This window comes from Protopterus annectens, chromosome 1.part0 (assembly GCF_019279795.1).
Source record: "Protopterus annectens isolate FY-2018-M chromosome 1.part0, PAN1.0, whole genome shotgun sequence".
Classification (NCBI taxonomy): Eukaryota; Metazoa; Chordata; order Ceratodontiformes; family Protopteridae; genus Protopterus; species Protopterus annectens.
In genome coordinates, this window is record NC_056725.1 from 1,357,782,237 (window position 1) to 1,357,807,839 (window position 25,603).

The 25,603-nt window shown below is 39.9% G+C and overlaps 1 protein-coding gene across 1 annotated transcript in view; it reads left to right on the forward strand.

Annotated features, from left to right (window-relative positions):
• AK9 (adenylate kinase 9) overlaps nt 1-25,603 on the forward strand; it is a 2,653,312-nt gene that overhangs the window by 489,845 nt on the left and 2,137,864 nt on the right. The window contains exon 9 of the mRNA XM_044066804.1: nt 7,522-7,596. Coding sequence (XP_043922739.1) covers nt 7,522-7,596 — 75 coding nt within the window. The remainder of the gene's footprint in view (nt 1-7,521; nt 7,597-25,603) is intronic.

Here is a 25,603-nt window from a genome sequence, read left to right on the forward strand (position 1 = left end):
CCGCCTCCTCAGCTTCAGACTCCTCAACAAAGAGGTCTCATAAGAGCCTGGTCTCAACCCCTGATCCAAAAAAGGGCAAAATACAAGATCCTGCTAAGGAAAAAGTAGCAGATCCAATGCCTCCTAAGTCAGATCCAATGAAGTCAGAGCTTTCAGATCCAATGCAATCAAAGCCTAAACTTCAGACTGCCAAATTACCTCCCAGAACAAGGCACTCTCCATCACTGGATCTGGTCCCTGACAGGGTACCTTCTCCATTCTTAGAAAGACCCAGGTCTCTGTTCATATGCTCCACTCATTCTTCCAGAAGCCTTGCAAAAGAAGTTGTGGAGAGACTGGTGAAGAAGATTCTCTTGGTACAGAGCCAGATTGGTGTTCCTTCAGCTCCTACCCATCTGGGTCAGGAGACCCACATATCTATTACTTCCCTTTACGATTCCTTCTCTGACTCCTGTGGCCTCAGAATTTTTGGATCTGAGTCATCCAGATCCATCTGGTTCAGAGCCAAGGATAACTTGATCCTCAGATCCAAGATCTCCTCTGAGGGCTCTGGTCCCCTTGGATCCAGAGAGCACCTGAAGCCGTAGTCTGCCTGCTGGATCCGAGGTGCTACATTCGACTCTGAAGCTTTCTGAGCCATCTCTGCATCTCAGAGCCTTGGCACTGGACAACTTGGCTCTGGCTTCCACCTTGGAGATTTTGGCCCTGGAGTAGGGGAGGCCTAGGATTCAGAAGCTTGTCTTTTCAGACCTGACATCCTCTTTATCTCTGAGCCATTCTGCCTTCAAGGCTGTGAAGAGAGTATTCTCTAACTCAACAGTTCTGACGGATCCATCTCACTTGGATCTTAAGTCTTCAACATGATATCTCAGTGATCAGAGCTTCATCATCTCCTTCCACAGGGACAGCCAGTACCAAAAACCCAGGCTGCCACCCATGGAATTGCAATCTCCTCTTCGATACCTCCCTAGAGCATCCCACTAAGGAAACCCCTAATAAGTGGACATTTAAGGGGAAACACTTAGACTCTCTGGAGGAGTCCATCACTGAAGAGATAGATTTTGATAAGGCGAATGGTCCCCATGATCACCTCCTGAAGCTGTCTCCTTTGGAGACATCTTAGAAATCCTTAAGCAGAAAGGTGGTTAGACATCCAGCAACCCTACATCTGAAGAATCTGTTCTCCTGGAGGCTTTTGGTACTAGATCTTCTACCTCCTGGGGGACTCCACCCACTGATGATCTCTTTGACTTGATCTCACGGCAGGGGTGGAAGGACCCTGACACCGTAGAGCCCATTCCTTGCAGACCAGATAGGATAATGGCACCACCTGCAGATAGGCAGTTTTGGGGGAAGGAAGTTCCTGTTGATGCCATGGTCATTGTGGTGGCCACCAAGAAGGAACTCGCTGAGGAAAGTTCCACTGTTCATCCCCCCAGCAGGGAGTCATGAGCAATGGACGGATTTGGGAAGTGTGTCTATGCTTCAGCGACCTTCACTTTGAGGTCTCTGAATTATTTTGCAAATTTACTAGGCTACAGATGGATTTGATCAAGGAGTTATTAAATACCCTCTGAAATGCTGTTTCTGATAAAGTTCAGTCATCTGTTACTTCCCAGGTAATGACCCTACAGTTCATATCCAATTCATCCATGAGGTTGATTTCACATATAGCAAAAGGAACCTCAAGGGCAGTGGGTTCATGCTTTTCCATAAGGAGACATGCCTGGATGCACCTGTGTGAGTTTGTTGAGCCTTTCAAGTCTTTTTTGTCAGTGCTTCGTTTGATGGAACATCTTTATTGAGCCCCAAAGTAAAAGACACTTTGTCAGATGTGAAAAAGATGGTAAGACCCTATCTGCCATGGGCGTGTGTTTTTTGACTGCTCAATGAACCTCATCCAGGAATCAATGAGGTAGTCAAAAAATGTGTTTCAAGAAGTCTCAGGGTCCTTTTCAAGACAAATGTGGAGGAGGTTCCTCCAGAGGCAGAAGAGGGAACTCTGATGGATGGAAGATGCCTCTGTGGCAAGGGGTGGCCCACAGAACCAGGGTTTCAGAGAATTATTCTTTGACAAACCCTACCAGCACTCCTGAAAGGAGGCCCAATTGTCCAGCTCTGGAGACAGTCGGGGGATGATTATCCCTGCACCAGACAGCCTGGCTAGATATAACAAAAGAAACTTGGGTGCATAAGATTATTTCCAGAGGCTATATAATGCCCTTTTCCCTTTCATCTCCAATCTCATGAAAAATCCCAGATGTTCCACCCAGTCAGGGGGAACAAGCAACAATTCAATACAAATGCTGTTAGAAAAAAAGAGTCATCCAAGAGGTCCCATCAGACCAGATCAAATCTGGAACTTACTCAAAGTTCTTTTTGGTGCCAAAGAAAACAGGGGACTGGAGACTAATTCTGGATCTCTCCAAACTAAACAAGACAGTTCAAAGAACCAAGTTTTGGATGGTCATGGTTCAGTCTATTCTCCCCTTTCTGAGCAAGGATGACTGGATGTGTTCTATAGACCTTCAAGATGAATACTATCATATAAAGATGAACAGGTGATCCGGAAGGTACTTGTGCTTTTAGCTTGGAGCCAGTCATTATCAAGTCAGCATACTGGCCTTTGGACTCATCACAGCCCCCAGGGTGTTTACCAAGTGCATGGCAGTAGTAAGCACCTCACCTGAGACTGCAGGGATTCCAAGTGTTACCATATCTAGACAACTGGCTCATTACCACTTTGACCTGGCATCAACTGATATATGCAAGAGACCAGGTTCTCCAGACTTACTCTCTTCTGGGGCTAACCATAAACTATGACAAGTCTCATCTGCAACCAGCTCAAGAGTTTAGCATTTATAGGAGCAATTCTTATTACAAAATCAGCCATTGCTTCCCTTGTATTACTGAGAGTTCAGACTACAGGATTTCAAGTCAAAAAGATAATCTGCAGCTCCTTAATTTCAGCCTGCCTGGTCCTTCAGGCTCTGGGATCAATGACAGCAGCAATGTTAGTACCACTTGCCAGGCTTTATATGAGAATTCTTCAGTGGATGTTAGATGCTCAATGGTCAATTCTTTATCAGCCTATGTCTTACCAGATAAGAATCACTCACACATGCAAGACAGATTTCAAGTGATGGATTCATTCAGACCAGATTCTGCAAGGTCGTCTGTTCATTCCCCCTCAGTCCAAGGTCATAGTAACCACAGACACTTCCCAGCTAGGGTAGGGGGGCATTATCTGGGGAAGACAGTCCAAGGCACCCTATCTCCTGAGGAGGCCAATTTGCATATAAATGCCCTAGAGATGAGAACAGTGCTGTTAGCATTGCAGGCATTTTCAGAATGCCCTACCATTGGGGACAACTGCAGTAGAGTCAGACATTTTGTCAGTCATCTGGTACATCAACAAACAGGGAGGAGCCAAATCCTACCCATTGTGTTGAGAAGCTCTCAGAGTGTGGCAGTGGGTGATCTCTTCCAACCACTTTATTTTAACAACATGCATTCCGGGGAAGTCCAGTGTGATAGCAGACACATTGAGCAGGTGCATTCTTCAACCTCACGAATGGTCCTGCAACAAAAAGATTGTGAACACAGTCTTCTGATAATGGGACCAGCCTTGCTGCTATTTATTCTCATCCCCCCAAGAACAAATACAGCAGCTACTTTGCCCTAATCCCCCCATAAAGCAAATCTCCGAGGGGTGCTGTATTTCACAATTGGCCCCATGCTCTCCTTTATGCATATCCTGCCACTCCATTATTACACAAATTCCTGCAGAAAGCTGCAAGGTTGAAGAGTGAGGTCATTCTCATGGCCCCTTATTGACCTTGACAAATTTGGTTTCCCTTCCTTTGGCCTCACCTGATTCAACCACCTTGGTTTCTGGATCCAACTCCAGACCTCCTGTCTCACCCAACAGGCATGATACATCCAGACATAGTGAATCTCAGGCTGGCTGCCTGGTTCCTGCAATTCCATCAATAGCCAGGCAACCTATGCTCTCTGCTCCTGTCCATCATATTCTTTTGTCCTCCCATAAACCTTCCACCAGGAAACTATACTACAGCAAATGGAAGAGATTTGTTTTTAGGCTCAAAAACATAATATTGAACCTTTCACAGCCCCCTTTCACAATATCTTGAAATTTCTAGTGCATCATTTTGAAGAAGGAGCTAGTTCTTCTACTGTTAAAGTACAATTAGCAGCAATTTCAAATGTTCATGTTGGAATAAATGGGTCATAGGTTCATAGGTGTTTACTAGGCTAATGACCACAAGAGCTTTTTTATGCATCCCAAATCTCTGACAAGTTCTGATACCCTTGATAAGTGTAAGCATGGGCCTGGGGGTTTTCTGTAGTGCCCCATAAGTTGAGCAAAGCATGTTTGAAAGGCACTCTACTCTTAAGCCCCCCCCCTTAAAGATCCTACTCTCCCTTGGAACCTAAACCTTGTGCGGTCATTCTCATGGCCCCTTATTGACCTTGACCTTGTTGTTTGTCTCTTTCACAATGTCTCTTTGAACCCTCAGCTACATGCAAAGTCAAATATCTTTTGTGGAAGACAGTTTTGTTAGTAGTCATTACCTTGGCCAGAAGAATTTCTGAGATCCAAGCATTGTGATCAAAACCTCCATACCTGATCTTCCATAAAGACAGCGTTACCGTAAGTACAAACCCATAATTTCTTCCAAAGATGGTGTCAGAATCCAATTTAAAGCAATGTATTAATTTGCCAGTATTCTTTCCCAAATTTTCTAACAAAGGAGAATATGTATTATAGTTATTCAATGTTCATTGTCAGTTGTGTTTTTACTTACATAGAACTAAAAACATCAGAAATTCTGACCAATTGTTTGTTTCATATTCAGAACCAACAATGGGTAAACCAGTTACCAAAGTTACTTTATCTAGATGGATAACAAATTGCATTTCCTTTGTGTATAACAAATTGGGAATTGCTGTGACAAAACCTGTGTGAGCCCATTCCACCAGATCCAAGGCAGCTTTCTCAGTTTTTTAGTCTAGAGTTCCATGGATGATATTTGCACAGCAGCTACTTGGACTACTTCCCATACCGTTATTACTCATTACAAATGAGATCTGGTCTCCAGAGGAAGGGCATTCTTTGGTTCTATGGTGCTCAGAAATATCCTTCATTGAGTCTGCCCTAGAAATTAGGTAGCTGGACTGTGTCTTATCACTTGAGGACAGAATGAAAATTGACAATATCAAATAAAGAAGTTATGTGCTTACTATAACGTTCCATCTGTGTTGCCCATTTTCATTCTTCCTCAGCTTCCCTCCCACCAACTCCCATCCTTAAGGCTTCTGGAAGAATGAGTGCTTAGAGGACCTTTATGTCCTTAATTTTTACATAAACTCCAGGTATGGCTTCTCCATGATGATTACCATCTTTTATTTTCTACTAAGGTAGCAAACAAGATTTTAGGTAATTGGGGTTGGTGCATTGTGGGTAATGGAGAAGCTGTAGAGTTTTTGTTGCCACAAGCTTTAGCCACAGTCGAGTCAGATCAGAGGGATGGGATCCGAACCCATCAGTTGAAGAAGAATGAAAATGGGCAACACAGATGGAACGTTATGGTGAGTACATAACTTCTTTTTACACTTATTGGATGTTCATAGATAGTTACATTTCTATCGGCTCAGATCTGAGAAATTTAGGAAATCTGCCTAGTTGTTTGTGTTCTTTTCATAAACCAAATGGGGTCAACCAGTTTCAAAAGTAACTTTATCAAGATGGCTGACTATTGCATTTCCTTTGTCTATAGAAAGCTGGGTTTGGTCCTTCCTAAATCTTTAAAGGACCATTCAACTAAGTCTATGGCGACTTCATCAGCTTTCCTATCCAAAACTTCCATAGATGATATTTGTTTAGCTGCATCTTAGGCTAATCCTCATACCTTTATTACTCATTACAAATCGGATCTGGTCTCAAGGGGAAGAGCAGCCTTCAGCACTACAGTACTCAGGAATATCCTTCCTAGAGTCCACTTGGGATTCAGGTAGCTGAGGACTCTGTCCCATATACTGAGGAATGAATGAAAATTGACAGCAGCAGATAAAGAAGTTTTGTGCTCACCATAATGTTCCATCTGTGTTGCCCATTTTCATTCTTCCTCAACTCCCCTCCTTCCAGCCCCTTATCATGATTCTTTGATGACTTTGTAACAGCGGGTGAGTGCCTCAGGAATCAAGTTCCTTTTTCTCTGAGCTCCAGGAAGTGATTTTTCCATAGTATGTAAATATAGCAATGTTTTACTTTGGGAGGTGGGAACAAGATCTGGAGAAGGACTGGGACTACAACATTATGGGTGAGGGAGGAGCTCAGGAGTTTGTGGTTTCCACGAGCTGTAGACCAGCAACCGAGTTGGATCCAAGGATCGAATCTGAACACATATCTTAAGGAAGAATGAAAATTGACAACACAGATGGAACATTATGGTGAGTACATAACTTCTTTTTTTGGTATATTGGCAGGCTAGAAGGGCATTAATGCCCGTGCTTGAAATATTTGTATATATGTATATATATCTATGTATTTTAGTTTGTAATCACTTCATAGAAATAATAACATTGTAGGCGAGTAATGGTCCATGGTAGAAGCTCAGAGATACTTAGCTATATATGACTGCAATTGCAAAAGTTAGAAATTTCTAAATAGTAAGTTTTGGCATATTGTAATAGTGATATTTTGGTTTGCGTATTGCACCATTGCAATATCAGCTTGGATTTTTTTTATGTGGAAGCGAAAGGGGATTCAGTATTCCCTTTTCCTTTTATTAGTATATGCCATCCAGTAGTAGTCTTATACCTTGGCATGGAGAAAAAACTCCACTAAATTGGTCCAACCATGTCTAGTATTTAACACATTTTTGCAAGGATTCAAACTATCACTGCATCCCCACACTATTATCCAAGGTAGCAAGCTGCCCCTGCAATCCCCCTACTAATAGATTTCCTCTGCAAGATTACATAATTTTGAATAATATTAACTTTTCACAGTTTGTAAGGCCATTCGTTTTGAAGAGAATATCAGGGCATTACTACCTGTGGACGTTTTAGGTAAGGCTGCTTTACTGCTTAATGATGGACATAGACATTATGTCAGTGCGAGTGAGATAATGACATGCTCTCTCTTTCTCTCTCTTGCTATTTCTCTATTAAAATCCTGACAAGACAGGAAGTATAAGGAACTGTTACTCATGGAATCATGACACAGTGCTGAGTTAGAAAGTGCTGATACACTCTCACTTGGTGAATATGGAAACTGTTATCAACTCTTAAGAAAGATGTTTCTAGACCTAATACAGACCTGCTGTTATTTCTGTTCTTTAGGTTTTGTGTTATGCACTGAAAAACATTGCTGGCTGTATAAAAGTAAACATATGTGACTTAATTTCACTAAAATTTATATAACACATTAGTTTTACTTTTGCTCCTTTTCTCTTGATACAGCTAATTAATGGTCCTTTTTTTTTGTACCTGCAGGACTTAATGGCAGATCACAATCCACAGTACCTAATTGAACTGAATGGAAACAAGAGCCCCGATGACCTCTTCATTGTATGTTCTGTGCAGAATGTATCCATATTATCTTGTGGTATTTAAATGCAGCACATTCTCATACTATGATTTATATGACATATTAACTTTTTTTTTTTTTTTAATTTTGCTTTGCTGCTTACAAACATATATTAGCAATGTTATGCATTACTGATTGCAAAACTTTCTTTCAGTGGGTTAAAAAGTACAGTCGTATAAAATCTTATCATAACAGTAGATGTTCTTCTCTTCACTTTTGCAATATTCTTTAGACATGGGATTTCTTGCTAAGGGGAGCCCAACATCCGGCCATTATATCAAACCCATAGGAATATATGGACTTTGTACATCACATTTATGCTGTCCACTCAAGGAGTAGTGCATAAAGATGACATACAGATGTACATATCTCAGAACTGAAAAGCCCCAGGAGTGACAAATATTCCTAGGAAATAGGAGGAACATGTCCATCCAGAAGGAGAAAGAGGAAAATAATTCCAGGCCAGGAATACAGAAGGACTAGGGCAGAGCAGAAAGGAGGAGGAGGGAGGGAGCAAATACTGCAACACTGACAAGAAGGACTTCTACTGTTATTGTAAGATTTTACACAACTGTACTATGTCCTTCTATATCACTGTTTCAGTATTCTTTACATAAGGGAGAGTACAAAATATCAAGAGGAAACTTGGGAAGAGTAAGGCCCAGAGGAGCCCACTAGAAAACCATGTAAGATGGCTCTGGCAAAGCCAGCTCTTGCTTTGGAAACAACATCCAACTTGTAATGCTTAGTGAAGGTATGGGCAGAAGTCCACATAGCAGCCTTAAGTATCGAACTGGTATTCAGCCCTTTGAAAAAAAGCAGCAGAGGAGGTAACAGCTTTACTAGAATGAGCCTTTACAGAAGCAGAAAGACTTTTACCATGAAAGGAATAACAAAAAGAAATGTTCATAGAGATCCAGGAGGATAAGGTTTTCTTCGAAACAGCCAAACTTAAGGCTCTGGTCATGAAAGGAAACAAAACTTTGGTCAGATTTACGAATAGCTTTAGTCTTATCCAAATAATATCTGAGCTGTCTATGCAAATCCAAAGTCTGAGGAACCTACTCACTAGCAGAGTGTGGAGAAGGCATAAAGGAGGGCAAATTAATAGACTGATTAAAATACAACTCATTAATCACTGTGGGCATGAAAGAAGGATTAGTATGAAGAGACACCCTGGCCCTTTGAAAAAAATAAGAAAGGAGGAACACCCATAAGAGCCTGGAGTTCAGAGACTCTTTTAGTGGAATAAGGGCCAAATAAGAACAGTCTTCCAAGTACAATGTTGTAAGGAAGCTGAACAGCAAGCTCACAATGAGCCTGAGTCTATTTTTCAAGCACAAAAGGTCCCAGGAAGGGGGAGTAGGCTTGCTTGCTGATATACCACATCACTATGGTATTGTCTGTGAAGATTTTTGTGAGGCTCTGGATGAATTAATGAAAAGTCTGAATAGCTAAAAGGAGAGCTCTCATCTCCTTTATGTGACCTCTGATGAGGAGGCCAGAAACCCTGGTCTTTGAGGGAACCCAAGGAAGGCCCCACCCTCTGCCTGAGGCATCTAAAAATGTTCCTGAAATGGGATTTGTGGTTGAAAAAGAAGTCCTAGGTTGGGAGAAAGCGTAAGAATCTATCACTGAAGCTCGGGTTTGAAACATGGAAGTAAAGGAACTAGAAAACCCAGTGGATAACAGTGTTGAAGCCACTCTGACTTCAGGAACCATTGTATTTTTCTCATATGGCTTTTGGCTAGTGGTAGCATAGAAATGGTGTAGGCCATGGATTCTAGAACCCTTAGAAAATCCCTGACTGTGACTGAAACCAGAGTAAGAAGAAAGTGAAAAAAAGTGATTAGAGAGAGAGAGAGACTTGGGTGGAGGCAGGGATGCTGGAATGGGAATGATCTGGATCCTGCAACTGAGAAAAATATAATCCTGAGAAGGAACCATGACTGATTTCTAAAAGTTTATGGTAAATCCCAGGCTTTATAAGACACAAACTGTAAACTGGCGGTGCTGAAGTAAGATCTCGGGGGATGAAACCTGAATGAGCAGGTCATCCAGATAGGGAAATATTTGAACTCCTCTCATCCTGCAGAAGACAAAGACAGGAGCAAAGCATTTTGTGAATACCCTTGGGACAGTAGAAGGGCCAAAGGACAAAGAAGAAAACTGAAAAGAGGATTAATTTGGATGTGAAGCATCCTTGAAGTACAGGGAGGGCCTGGGGAAGAAGATGAGGGAACAGGGTTTGAAGGGACAACATCCAAAAAGAAGGTACCTTCAGAAAGGTGTTGAGCTGAGAAAGATCTATAATGGGTCTCAAGGTGCCTTCCTCCCTAGGAACCAGAAACATCCTGGAATAAAACCTTTTCCCTTCCTGGGCAGGGGGCACAACTTGAATGGTTCCCTGAGCCAAAAGGCCATGACACAGGTGACTTCCAAGATGGCTGCAAATTAAGTAAAAGCTTATTTCTAACTCTCCCAATGTGAAAACAGAAACTCAGCAGGAAAGGCCAGTAGACTTGTGTTTATGGGTAAATTTCAGTAACTGGCTATTAAGTGCACTGCTTGGAAGCCAGTAATAAAGAAATACAGAAGACCTGGAAAAAAATCAGCTAAAAAAAGGAAGGAATAAAAACTGACTGGGGCGAGTTGTGCAGCTGTTCAGCAAAAAGTAATGCAACTTTAAGATATGACTTCCAGTAACCTACAGGAAGATATAAGACAACTGCACACAGACCTGGTTAAAATAAACAAAACACTGATGGAGTATATTAACACAAACAACAAAAGACTGGAAAAAACAGAAGAAGCTTTAAACAGATATTCAGATGAGATGACAAAGCTGCAAAAAACAGAGGTTGAAATAAAGAAAAGGCTGGCTGAATACAAGACTGCTCAGAAAGAGATTTTCAAAAATAATACAATTAGAGGATAGAGCACATAGGGAACACATGAGCTTTTCAGCTATACCACAGAAGCTAGAAGGAATAGACTGCATTAATTTTATGAACGCACAAATAAGCAACTGGACTGGTATTCAACAGCAGGAATTGTTGAAAGGGCACATTGTGTGTATGCTCCAAACCTGACTATAAGAAAGCAACCTAGACCTTTAATAGTAAAGATATAATCCTACCAGCAGAAGGAGTTGATTCTGACAAAATTGTGGAAGAAGGACGAAGTACTAAATATGGGAGATGGCAGTGTGTTTGTGGAGAATGATTACTCATTGTACACCAGACAGCAGAGGAGAAAATTTATTCCACTATTCAGGGAATGTCGAGATGCAGGTGTGAGATTGAAATTGCTGTACCCAGCTATCTTCAAGGTATTCTTCCCTGGAGGGACAAAATCATTTTTTGATGAAGTACATGCTAAGGAGGAAATACAAAAGTTTGTCCAACAAAAAGTGAGCTGTGAAACAGAAGTGGATTCTGCTTCTAATAAAGACCACAGAGAGACTATACTTATGCAACCTTTTCCAGTGTTTCAAAGGACGATGTTGGAGAGAAGGAAGGGAGCAGGAGAGTTGACTAGAAGAATCAAGAGTACATTGGAAATGAAGCAGAGACAGGATTTGGAGATGAACAGTAATAAAACCAATAACTTAATATGGGATTACAATGCAATAATTATATTTGTGAAATATGACAGACCAAGAAAATCTGGAAATGTTCAACTTTTTCAGAGTTTGTTGGACTTTTGGGGGACTCTAAAGCATATGCCCTACTTCATGTCATTAATGTTCAGAAAAGTGCTTTGGGGAAGGCAAGAGGAGGGAGAAAGTTAATTGTAAGTAAAGATTTTATTTCTTGAATAGTACCAATTTTGTGGCATGTGGTTTTCTTTACATGCTATAAAGTATTTTTTTTTCAGTTATTTTTAAGTGCAATGGGGATTGTAAACAGGTGCTGCTGTTCTTTTTTCCTTTTTTTCTTCCTTTTTTCTCCCTTCTCTCTCTCCTTAAGTTTTAAGAAATGTAGACACTGCCTGGTTATAAAGCATGATAGAAGAGAGATTAATGTGCTTTTTCTCATTCCTGCATGGGGAAATGACTGGATTAAAGACCTTAGATTGATTTATTAACAAGTTTTAAGAGAGCAATTAAATGAAAAAGAACATTGAATATTATGAGGCTTTTTCTAGCAAATACATGTAAGTTCAGTAACAGTTCTTAAGCTGGCCTACATGTTTCCACAGAAACAGTCTGATAAAGAGAAACTAGCTGCCTGGTTCTCATGTCTTCATGGAGACAATTTGATAAAGAGAAACTTTCTACAGTCTGGTGGAGAGTGATTGGCTGAGGGGAAAAAAAGAAAAGAGAAATTGGCTAAAAGGGTCTATATTATATGTTCAAAGTTTGAAAACTTCCAACGTTAAATATTCAAATTTAAATGTTCGAAGTTTCAAACATCGAACATATAATAAAAAAAAATGGAACTTACCTGACTAGTGTAGGCAGGAGTGCAAGCCTTTCTGCACCTCACAACCCCCACTCTTTAAATATACCAACTCCGAGACAGCACTATAGTGCAGTAAAGGGAAGATTTCCCTTACTGCACTGAAGTGCGGTCTTGGAGTTGGTATATTTAAAGAGTGGGGAGTGTGGGGGGTGCAGCCCCACACGTGGGGGCTGCAGGGGACTTGCCCCCCTGCCTACAGCCATTAGTTTTGTTTTTTTGTTTTTTTTACATATGTTCGAAGTTTTATAACTTCAAACATTTAAATTCGACATTTTAATGTTTGAAGTTATAAAACTTCGAACATATGATATAGACCCAGCTAAGAGATAATGTTCTCTGTAAGCATACAGGGGATTTCCCAATGTAGATAATGTTCTCTGAAAGCATTCAGGAGCTTTCCCAAGGTAGTTCATGTTCTCTGAAAACATTCAGGGGGTTTGAAAGCTGGGAGAGCTATAAAGTTAAGACAACACCAATCAGCAGTTAGTGGAAGCACAGACTGCACCATGCATCTTAGCATGGATGATGTTTCTTTTAGGTTCATAGGTTCATAGGCAGGTACTAGGCTATTGGGCCAAGGGCATAAGTAAGCCTTGCCAACAAGGTTCCCTGGCTTACGCCCCCAAGAAAGTTATTTTCCTGTGTCCCTGTTGAGCAGAGCCACAGAAGTGATCCCTGGGGTGTATTTCCTATTTCCCGTCCACTCATCAAGATTTTTCTTGAACAGTGCTAATGAGGAACTTTGCATGACATAGATGGGTAGCTTGTTCCAGAGTATGGGAAGTCTCTGGGACAGGAATCTATCCATCCAGCATGTCCTGTTTATTGTGGTGACAAGGTTTAAGTCCCTAGGTTAACTCAAGTCTGTGAGTGTGTCTGTCAGTTTGGGACTTTTGTTCCTATTAGGAGGATAAGACTTCACTATTTGAAAGTGTACATAGTTTTGTGTGTTAGTATTAAGTTAGTAAGTTTGAGGGGGGTATTGGGGATGTGTTTGTTGTTTTGTTTGTATGTTTTCAATAAAACAAAAAGTTTTATAATATGTGACACATGCTCAAATGGATATGACAAGAAACAACTGTATAAAAGTTCAACCTGCCAAACAGTACATGCATGTAACACAAAAGCTGGAACTATACATTTAACAAAAAAAGGTGTTACACATAAAAGGTGGGAATAATAACTTTTCAATACAATGATGTTTTCTTTAATGTCTTTAAATGTAAATGGTCTCACAGATAAATACAAACAAGAAAGAGTAGTGCACTATATTAAAAAATGTACAGTGCAAATAGCTATATTAGAGGAGACACACAGAATTGAACATGTGAATCTGATAAAGAAAGGTTTTCAGGATAGTTATTCAGCAGAATACCTGGGACAAAGGAAAAGATGAGTACTTATATTAATTACAAAAAGAGCTCCAATAATGATAGAAGAAGATAAAAATGATAATGGCAGATTTGTAGTGCTAAGGGGCTACTGGCAAGGAAGGATTACATTGGCATGTATTTACATTCCACCTAAAACCACTGTAATGGAGCTTAAGAAAATTATGTGAGTAATAATCAGTTTTCAGCAAGGAATATTACTTATTGGTGCGGACTGGAACTTGATTTGCAGCAGTGCAGATGTGTCTGCGGGGGGGGGGGCAGAAGGGAAATTATAACAAAGGAGGGTAGATTTTTGAAGAAATTTATGAAAATATTTGGCATGGAAGATGTGAATTCAGTAATAAGAGTTTGGAGTGAATTTACATATTATACCCCAAGATAAAAAAGCTAGGCTAGGCTAGACAGAATTTACATTTCACAGAACATGTGCATTTAATTGAAGGTCTTGATACTCACCCAATAACTATTTTAGATCATGCACCAATAATAGCTAAAATAAAATACAGGGTAATGAAATAAAAATGAGACATTGGTGCTTTCCCACCTTTCTGTTGAAAAGAGAGGAGTTTAAGGAATGGGTAGTAGAAATTATATAGGAGCTGATAGAGAGGATAGAAATTTTGTCTGCAAATATAGCTAGGGCGTGGGAGAAAATTAAGGTGGAGTTTAAAAATAGGGTGGAAATAAAAGAAAGGGAGCTATGATTAAGAAGTATCAAGAATTAGTTAGAGGGACTGACAAATGTTAAAGTATTGCTGAATATGGGGACTCTCACAGAACAAGAGGAGGATCAACTGCAGAATGCTAGGCAGAAAATAAGGGATTACCTCGATATTATGCAGAAACTTAGAAAGATTGCTGTTAAGCAACTGTTTTTTGATAATAGCACTAGAGCACAAGAATGTTTAGCACAATGGCTCAGGCAAAATAAAGTAGAAAGGGTTGTCGCCAGATTTAGGGAGCCAGTAACAAAGAAGGTAATGAGAGATCCCGTAGAGGTACTAGAAATATTTCGGAAATTCTATGAGAGTCTGTATAAAGCAGAAAAATATGAAAATCAAGAAAAGATACAAATGGAAATGTTTATGGAAGATGAGGCTCACTTACTAACAGTTTGAAAGCTAATAGGAAAAAACTGGTAAAGCTCTTGAAGGTTTTGTTTAACAATATCTTGAGAGGAGGAGAAATACCATCATCCTGGAAGAAAGCAGTGGTAGCTGTAATGCCTAAAGAGGGTAAGGATCCATCAGATCCAGCTTCATACAAGCCCATTTCAATAGTAAACCATGATTATAAAGTGCTCATGACTATAATAGCTAAAAGAATGGCAAAAGTAATGGCAAAACTGATAGATATGATTCATGAATCAGTGTGGTTGTGTGGAGAGGAGGCAAACATCTGACAACATTAATAGAGCACTGATGATCCAGAGGGAAGCAGACTATAAGAAAATGCCATTGTTGTTGGTGGGTCTTGATGCATAGAAAGCATTTGACAGAGTAAGCTGGGACTTTATGAGTAGGGCAAAGGAAGCATTTGCATTTCCTAAAAAAATGATAAGGTTGATTAGGAGAATGTATGACGGATCAAGGCGAAAATTAAAGTGGGTGCGGTCCTCTCTAATAATTTCTGTTTGAGCAGAGGAACCAGACAGGGGTGTTCTCTTTCCCCTTTATTATTTGCATTATATTTAGAGCCATTGGCAAAGAAAATAAGGACTCAGAAATTCAAGGATATAATTGGTATGGTAATCAAGAAAAGCTGTCTCTATTTGCAGATGATATTATTTTGTGCCTGGCAAAACCAGAAAAAGACATTACACTGTTGTGGAACAATTTGAGACAGTTTCAGATCTTTACTGGATACAAAATATTAATGATGCTAAAACAAAGGCAATAGTAGTAAATTGTGTACCCACACATGAACTGGTTCAGGAATACCCATATTTATGGAGCCATGATAAAATGAAATATTTAGGAGTATGGATTAAAAATGATTCTCATGTGGCAACTAAGGACATGTTGAAAGAGACTAAACAAAAAGATAATACAAAAACTGAGAAAATGGAAACTTTGTTTTATGGATATGGATAGTACGATACAAGCAGTTAAAATGTTTTTAGTCCATTTATAGGTTCATAAGTGTTTACTAGGCTAATAACCACAACGATCTAGTAATTCATCCCAAATTTCTAACAAGTTCTGGGACCTTTGATAAGTGTAAGCATGGGCCCGGGAGATGAACCATTTGCAAGTTACCTGTGTCCATTAGAGGCATAGGTGTCAAACCAGGGATGAATTTGCGGTTTCCCATCCAATCATCCAAGTTGCACTTGACTTGGGTTAGGGAGGAACTCTGCTTCACATGGATGGGAAGCCTGTTGCATAGACTGTCTTATACACAGGTCAGGCATATTTTTATCAACCAGAAGAGAAGTTGTGGGTATCAATTAGTAAAGAGCTGAAGGACTTTATCTGGGAGGGGAAGATGGCAAGAGTCAAGTGGGATAAGCTGATTCTTCCAGTAGAATAGGGCATATTGGGATTAACCAATTTCAATGGGTAGTTCAGAGTTACATGGTGAAGACTCCTACATGTAGCACAAGTGAAAAACAATAATTCAAAGTGGAAAGGAATTATAATGAAACACAGGGGAAGCTCAAGAAACAAGGAGAAACTGGGATTTTGGATGCAGGCCTTTAAGGAGAACAGCAATAATCATGCAGAATGTTATATCTGTAAAGCAGCAGAAAGTATTCTAAGAACTAAACCAACATAGGAATGGAGAAAGGAGATTCTGCCATTAGGGATGACTGCAATTAGGGATATAGACAATAGGCAAGAGGGGGCCAGAATTTATTGGAGAAAACTAGCAAAGGAACCAAGGTATTGGGAGCAAATAACTAGAGAGGGAAAGGTAATTGAATGGGAAGATGCCAGGAATTGATTTGGACTGCAGGATAGAGATTGCCTTCCCTATTCGGGATTAATGTCAGAGTATAGGCAAAAAGGAAGAAATAGGGGGTCCAAACGAAAGACCAGCACTGGTAGAGTTTTTAATAGAATCTAGAACAAAAGCTGCCATTACAAAAGGTTTAATTAGTAGAGCATATAAAATATTGCATGATAACTATAAGAATCAATCAGAGGATGTTAGAAAGGACTGGGAAGAGAGACTGGATAAGCAATTCATAAAAAAACAATGGGAGGTTATAGGTATGTCTCCCAAATATGCAACAAAATCTAGAAGATTTAGGATTTTTGCCTGAAATTGTTTACATAGATATTTTTATACCCCAAGTAGACTCCAGATAATTTTTCCTCAGGTAGATGGCAAATGTTGGGGGTGTGAAGGGAAAAAAGATGTAATTGGGAACATTTTTCTGGGAGTGCAGTGAGTTGGCGGACTTTAAGGATTCCCTGTGGGATGTACTGTCAGAGATGCTGGGTGGACAGATTGGTCTGTCAAGGGAAGTGATTTTTCTGAGCTATGATACAGAATCAGAATTGTCTAGACATGGTATGTATGGCCTTGCTGTGTCTAATAATGGCAACTGCCAAAAAAGAAATTACTAGGAAATGGAAATCAAAATCTAAAGCAACTGTATTGGAAATAGTGACTATAGTAACAGAGATAAAACAACTGGAATTGAGATCTTTAGAAAAGGGTGGGAGTAAACTGCATAGGAAAAATGGGAATTGTAGGAAAAATACATACAAGGGAGGAATGATGCCTAAAAGGCAGCAGGACTTAAATGAGCTATGTAATGTTTGAGTGAGAAAGATTGGGTAGATTATAAGTTATGTATAATGTTTGCAGCTGGGAGTGTGTCAGTATGGTTTGTGATGTAAAATGCTTGCGACTAGGATTATGTTGGTGTAGTTTGTTTTCATTTATATAAATGTATGATTGTCTATGTAGTAAGTGATGGTTTAATGAAGATGTTTCCCGTTAAAAAAAAGAAGCAGGAATTGGGTAATTTATGTAATATTGCTTAGGTTATATGATATAGAGCAATATATGTGAACTATAATGTTTGTTTTGTTAATATAGTTTGATTACTTTTATGTGAATGTAAATTTGCCTGTGTCACAAGTGATAATTCAGTAAAGATGTTTGGAAAAAAAAAGTTGTGATGCAGTTCTGGAAAGAAAGGAAACTGTTCCTGAGGAAGTTGAGGGATGCCCAGAAAAGGAGGAAGGGATTTCCACATCATGAAGCATCCCTGTCAGATGAAGGACAGAACCCAAGAGTCTTGAGTGGCCCATAACCAATTGAGAAGGGACAGGAAAAGCTGAAGGAATAAGGAAACCTGACACAAGGAAAGGGGAAGCAAACTGTCAGATAGAACCTGATTGTCTTGAAAAGGAGGCTTCTGAGAAGTAGAGTATGAGTAGACTTAGCAGAAGGTACATGCCTGGAATCCTTTTTACCTTTAGGAAAAAGGCAAGGTTGTCTGCATATAAAAGCAGATTTGAATGGATAATTCCTCTGGAATTTAGGGATAGGAAACAGAAAAATATGTTTCAATTCTTGCTAGGCTTTGCCTTTATCCTGGAGTGACTTAAAATCTCAGCAGCTGCAACAGAACAAAAAGGTTCTTGCCATCAAGAGGAGCATCCAACAATTTAGCCTAATATCATCAGGTAACGGCTAGAGACAAAGCCAAGAATAATGTTTCAAAACAGAACCAAAGGTAGCAGCCCTTGAGGAGATATCAGCTGCATAATAACTACATTTAATAGAGTGGAGAGCCACTTGAGAGGTAGATCCCAGTACAGAAAGGGATGAAACCTTCCCTTCTGAATCAGGGAGGTCAGAAATTGCCTGACAGCCTTAAGAGAGAAGGGAAAAAACATACCAGATCATATATGTCTAGTAACTAATAGCTCAAAATGCCAGGTTGGCAGTATTTGCCTAAATGTTCCATAGCTCTACTGTCCTTGTCTGAAGAACGTAGTTTAGTAGATGGCAAAAGTTTAGAAGGTTTGTTAGATGACACAGACACTGCAAAAACATCAGCCGAAGGACATTTGTATAAGAACTTACAATCAACAGGCACCTTGTAAAATCTATCAGGTTTCTTAGAGGCTGGACGTTGAGAATCAGGGGCTACAGAGTCTGCTGAAAATGTATCTAGAAGGGCAGCCAAGACTGGAGGTACAACAGATGGCTTAGGAAAATCCATCTGGGGGATCTTTTGAATATCAGAGCCTGAGAACAGTTCCATTTGAAATATTCCTTCATGCGAGAAATAGTGTCCCAAAGAAGAGGTCTTCCAATGGAGAGACTGGACTAATGGAATCTTTCTCCTCATATCCATAATCCAAAGAAGGGATTTGAGAGGAATATGCCAGACTCTTCCCCAGAATCCAAATCCTCTTTAGAGGATTTCTGCTATCTGGGCCTCTTAAGGGGGTGTAGATGATGAAGGAAGAGCAGGCAGAGAAACTCCTTGAGGAGACTTTAAGGCCATTAAGGCATTAAAGACCCCCTGTGTAAAACCCTGACATTCACGTTGGGGATCTTTAGTAGCAGTGAAATTTGCTTGTTTTTTGTTACTTTTTTACAACGTACCTATTTTACTGACTATTGCTGCCAGGCTTCCCAGGGAATCAGGCACCTTATTCTGCTTAACCATAGAACAACGTGCTGGTTTCTCTGTTCTTCCTTCCACCAGAAAATTGTTAAATAGCTTTTGCCAGCACAGCAGGCTACTAAAATGTCTCAGCCAAAGATGGGTGACTCTGCTGTCACCAAAACTGATTCCTTGGACCAGTCAGTCTCTTAGGAGATATGATTTGCTACAACTGGAATTTCCTGAATTACTCATAATCCTCCTATTCTGTTTGCTTTGGAAGATGTTTTTGTCACTGCCTACAATTTCCTTTTAAGGCAGCTTGCTGGCCTAATGGAAAAAAACAGACAACTTTATAAAGTGCCTTAGTCTTTTAAGGTTTTATACATCCATCCCAGATCATTTCCATCAGCTATTGATTTAGTGAATCCAGCTTCTGCTAAGCATTTGGTTAAAGCTAATCCTTTATCTTCTGACAAGGATGGTAAGGCTTTTGATAAATTTGGGGGGAAAGTATAACTTTTTGCAATGCTTGTTTTTAGAATTCTTAACTGCTAAACTCATATGTTAAAGTTTCTGTTTGCCTCTTGTGAGAATATGAGTAATATCTTGGCATTGGTTTCCTCTTGTGGGGAGAAGTCTACATTGTGTGACTTGGCTTCTTCTGTGACTCACATGACTACCTATTGTTTCAAATGTGCATATGATTCTGCTGATGGCACATCAACATCCACTGCCACTGCAACTGGAACAGATATGAAGAAGTTTGCCTGGCTGCATTCTCACAACCTTCCAGAGGATGTCAAAAATTAAATTTTGAAATCTCCCTTGGATTTGGACCTTCTGCTGCAGAAATCATTAAAAGGTGTGACTAGAGGAGTATGCTGATTTGAGGGATGTCTCATTTTTCAGCCCTTTTTCACCAAGTTAGCAAAATGATTCAATATTCCCTCCGCAACTTTCTTTAGAAAGGAAAATAAACAATATCAGCAAGCTGCTGATTAGCAAACTTTTAAAAAGCAATGGCAGGGAAGTTCCAAAAAGAAAACTGCAACCCCCAGAACATAGTCTATTAAGTCTGAATGACTATATGAAAGATTTCCAGTCTCCCTCTCTCTCTGGCAGTCCTTTAATACGTCCTGAAAATCTGAGCCTCAATTTCTTTCTTTGGCAGCAGGTAGTCTCAATGTAGCAGCAAAACTGGATCAATACAATGGTTAATCAAGTCTGCAGGACTATAACAAAACAATCAGATAAAAACTCCAGACTCTGGAAATGCGAAAACTAGTTTATTTAAACCAACACAAATCTTTCGGGTTACGACCCTTCTTCAGTGTGAACATAACATAATAAAAACAATCATTTTGTTTTATAAGACATTGAAACCAAACTCATGTGACACAGACCCCAATCACAAAACATTTCCAATTAATCAATTAAGAAGTCAAGAATGCAGTACAAAAATGCATAAATATATATTACTTTTAAAACATATATCATTCTTTTAAAAAATATATGCTTAATGAATATATATATGTAGGTATATACATTTGTATTTAACTATTGTTTTTAAATGCATTTGTTTCATTTTCAAAATGGGCTTGATGCTGACCACAGCATTAATACCAGGTTCACAATCAGCCTTCAAGCGAACAATCCAGTTATATTCACTTACTTCTAACAAAGTGTTTGAATCTCCACCCCTCATATTTTTATGCATTATATCTAGCATTCTAAATCTAAAGTCATGATCTAAACCACATTCAGCAATATGTCTAGGTAGCTCATTAGTGTTAACGCACCTTCATATGTCAGACTGAAGACAATAATACAGTCCTTAAGTTTCATTGTACATTTTCTAGAATGATGCTATAGTGGTTCTAGACAAGAAAGATTACATGTCTTTTAAATGACTTTTTGAATGATGACCCTAACTTCAAGAAAATTGACAAAGTAGAAATTGCTAGGTTTTTGCATAACGTAAATATTCCATCTACAAACTACAATTAGCTAATGACATTTCCCTTCATTTGCTAAATTTCTTTAACGTTCCCTGTCCAATTACTGCTGTACTCTATGGACTACTTAAAATCCATAAGTGTTTGAGCCACCCCCTATGAGGCCTATCGTGTCTGGTAGGGGGTGGGTAATGGAGTTTATATCTTTATATGTGCAATCTGTTCTAAGCAGATATCTTAAAAGGAAAATTTATATTAGTGACACAGGAGATCCTCTGTCTAAATTACATCAATGGCATGTATCTAAGTGAACTACTGGATTTATATTTGTGACATTGGACATTAATTCCTCATTTATGGTGATCCCGAACAGTTATGGTGTAGATGCTTTTCGTGATTTTTTTTTATGTGCTAATAGTAAATTAAGTGGGAGGGACAGAGAAACTACATATGAGCTTTTGGATATTGTCCTAACAAATAATGTCTTTATTTGTGGCTCACAAGTTTTTCACCAGATATCTGGCGTAGCAATGGGTATGCCTTTCCCTTAACCATTGGAAAGAACAGTATATTTATAATTGTCCAGGTTTATTTGGCTCTAAGATATTATTTTACAAGCGATTTGTGGATGATGTTTTTCTTATTTGGGAAGGAGATCAGTTGGTGGTGTTTGAGTTTAAGTATTTAGATGCCACGATCAGCTTTTTGAAATTTAAAGTCAATTTTTCCAAGGAGGAAATGTGCTTCTTGGATGTTAAAACTGAAAAGACTGGCAATGATATTAGCACAAGTATATTTAGGAAAGAGGTGCAAGCCAACAGGTATAGACATAGAAATAGTATACATGCCACTCACACCTTTAGAATCATTGTTAAAAGTCAATTGCTGAGAATCAGCAGGCTTAATACTGATAAGGATAAATGTTATGAACAAATGAATACCATGTTACAGGAATTTAGGGAGAGGGGTTATGAAAATGTATGAGGATGTATGAAGATGAGCTTATACAAGAAGTTGTTAATGACAGAAAAGGTTTAGCTAAACTGTATTTTAAGGATAATAGTGGTCATAGTAGGGTCACAGCTCAGATAAACAGATATGATTATCTGCGCTGTACTACTCCTACATAACAGAAGAACATATGAAATTAAGAAAATCATATCAAGAAATTGCGGTATCTTGGAAGTCAAGCTCAGACAGATTGTTGGGATGAAACCTAGTTTTGTGTATAGGAATTTCCCCAGCTTAAAGAAATGGCTGTATTACAAAGATAAGAATTATAATAACAGGAAGGAAATAGTAAATAAATGTGGGACATTTCCATGTCGTAATTGTACCTGTTGTAAATATATACTAGCTGATAATGAATTTGTACACCATAAAACAAGTAGAAAATATATGCTTAGGTGTTTATGAAGGCATTTTAACACAAATGTGCTAACTAGAAATATTGCTGAACATGGTTTAGATCATGACTTTAAGTTTAGAGTGATAGATATAATGCATAAAATATGAGAGGTGAAGATTTAAACAATATGTTAGAAGTGAGTGAATATAGTTGGATTGTTTGCTTGCAGGCTGATTGCGAATAGTAGTTATGTACTTACCATAATTTGGCATTTGTGTTATCTTATTTCATTATTCCTCACAACTAGGTCTTGGATTTGATATCGGATCCGATCCAGCACTATGCAAGACATAGATCCAAGTCTCAAGTTCCTCCCTCTCCCATAATCCCGTTCTGCACTCTAACTCTTAAATTGAGTTTGCTGCAGTTATCCCCTAGGATGTATACCTGAAGCTTTAAAGTAAGGGAACTCAACCCAGGAGTCTAAGAACTCCAGCTTCCTCAAATCCTCCCAGAGCATGGATGGGGGGAAGGTGGGTGGGACGTGAGGAATAATGAAATAGGATAACACAGATGCCAAGTTATGGTAAGTACATAACTGCTAATCTGATGTTATCCATTTCATTATTCCTCACAACTGGGTCCGAATCCCCAGCTACAGTAATATCCTGGGTGGCCCCATGGGAGGATGTGCCAGAGCACTGTGGAACCAAAGGATGCTCTATTTCTGGAGACAGTATCCAATTTGTAATGAGAAACAAAGGTGTGCAGAGTGGACCAAGTGGTTGTAGCACATATGTCATCTATAGACACCCTAGCAGAAAAGGCTGATAATGTAGCAACTGACCTGAGAGAGTGAGCCTTAGGCAGACAAGGTAACTCTAGGCCCCTGAGAGAATAAACAGTGGAAATACAGTTCGAAATCCATTTGGAAAATGTTACCTTGGACACTGCTTGACCACATTTGTTCAGAGAGAAGGCTACAAACAGATGAGCAGATTTTCTGAAAGCTTTAGTCCTGTGCAAATAAAATATTAACTGTCGATGTATATCTAGCATATGGGGGAGGTATTCTCCTTTATTGAAATGATTCAGAAAAAAGACAGGTAACTGAATAGACTGGTTGAAATTAGTTTCAGAGGCTACCTTGGGCATGAAGGAGGGATTCGTTCTCAAGGCCACGCTGTCTTTGTATAAAATGATATATGGCAGCTTGGAAGATAAAACCTGTAACTTCAAGAATCTCCTAGCTGAAGTTATGGCCACAAGAAAGATTATCTTCCAGGACAAGAACTTAGTGTCACAGGAAAGAGCCAGCTCAAATGGACTTTGAGTGAGAGACTGTAGCACCATAGTCAAATCCCAGGGAGGGGAAGGATCTTTGACGGGGGCCTGAGGGGAAACACACTTTTCATGAAAACCTTGCATAGTCTGGAGGAAAAAGTAGGCTCCCTACTAACATGAAAATTAGAAATGGCCACCAGCTGAATCTTTATGGTAGAGAAACTGGCACCATCTTGATAAAGAGATGATAAAAACAGAAGAATATCCTAAACTGGAGCTGAGAAGGGGTCGAGATTCCTTTCAGCAGCCCAAAAGAAAAACTGTTTCCACTTACTGTTGTAGAGTTTTTGAGCTGATGGTTTCTGAGAGGCAAGAATATTTTTTTTAACAGCAGAAGCTAGCCTGGACTCTCTTAGTATCACAAGAAGTGGAGAAACCATACAGTCAGATGGAGGGATCGGAGGTTCGGGATTTTCAAATCTGAGGGATGAGATACGAAATTCAAAATGGGATCTGGTATCCATGGAGGATATTTTAGATGAGGCAGTGGGAAAGGAAACCACACCTGATGAGGCCAGAGAGAGGCAATGAGGATCACGGGTCAGTTTCATCTCTGGGCTTCCTGTAGTACCTTGGGGATCAATGAAATCAGTGGATACACATAAAAGAGACCTGAAGGCCAGTCATGGACTAGAGTGTCTGTCAGGGACTCCCCCTCTGGAGAGATCAGGGCAAAGTACTTTCTGCGTTTGTTGTTCATTGAGGATGCAAAGAGGTCACAGCAAGGCTGGCCCCATTGGCCGAATATCTGTGATGCCACTGATGAATTCAGGGAACACTCATGTGGGCTCAAGATGGGCCTGTTGAGTTTGTCTACCAATACGCCGGACTGCCTGGGTATATGCATTGCAAGAAGAAACCACTGGAAGAAATTGCCCATTCCCACACTCTCATGGCCTCTCTGCACAGTGTATAAGGTTGTTTCCCCCTGCTTGTTGAGGTAAAAGACCACTGACATGTTGTCTGTATGAACTGTAATTGTCCCTAGTGGAAGGCAATCCTGAAAAGCTTACAACGTCAGGAAGACTGCGCTCATCTCTACGACATTTATGTGCAACTTGGTCTATATAGGGGACCACATGCCATGGACCATTCTGCCACGTACATGCCCCTCCCACACCCTAGCAGGGAAGCATCTGTGGTCACTGTGACCATGGGAGGGGGAAGAGAAAAAGGTCTGACTCAGAAGGGATCCTCTGGAAGAAGCCACCACTGAAGATGTCATCTGCAAATGGGTGTCAGTTGTATTGGCATAGACATACGATGATAGAGACTGGAATGTTAGCATCCACTGAAGTACTCACATGTAATATCTTGCTAGCAGTACAAGGAAGATAGCTGCTGACATGGACCCCAGAGCCTTGACACTGAGATACACATGCGGTGAAGGGACCTCTAGAATCGCCTTAATTTGCTTTCTGAGTAAATCCACTCTCTGTGGGGGCAAAGCTGCATTATCTGTTACTGTATTGAGCTGGGTTCCTGTAAACTCCAGACATTGCACAGGAGTCAATATTGATTTGGCCACATTGACTGTAATGTCTAACTCTTTGAAGGTATCCAAAAGGAACTGTGTCACTAATGTCAGTCAATGCCTTGTGAGTGCCATGAGGAGCCAATTGTCCAGATATGGAAACAGCTGGAATTCCTGAAGTCTCAAGTAAGCTGCAACCATTCCCAAGCATTTGGTAAACACCTGGGGGTGGGGGTGGGGGGCTGTGGTGAGACCAAAGGGCAGGACTCTGAATTTGAAATGATTGTCTCCCAGCTGGAAGCACATATGGCTCCTGGAGCACCTGTCTATCTTGATGTGATTGTAGGCATCCTGGAGGTCTATGGAGCACATCCACTCATTCTTGCACAAAAGTGGCAATATGAACTGAGCAATGACTATCCAGAA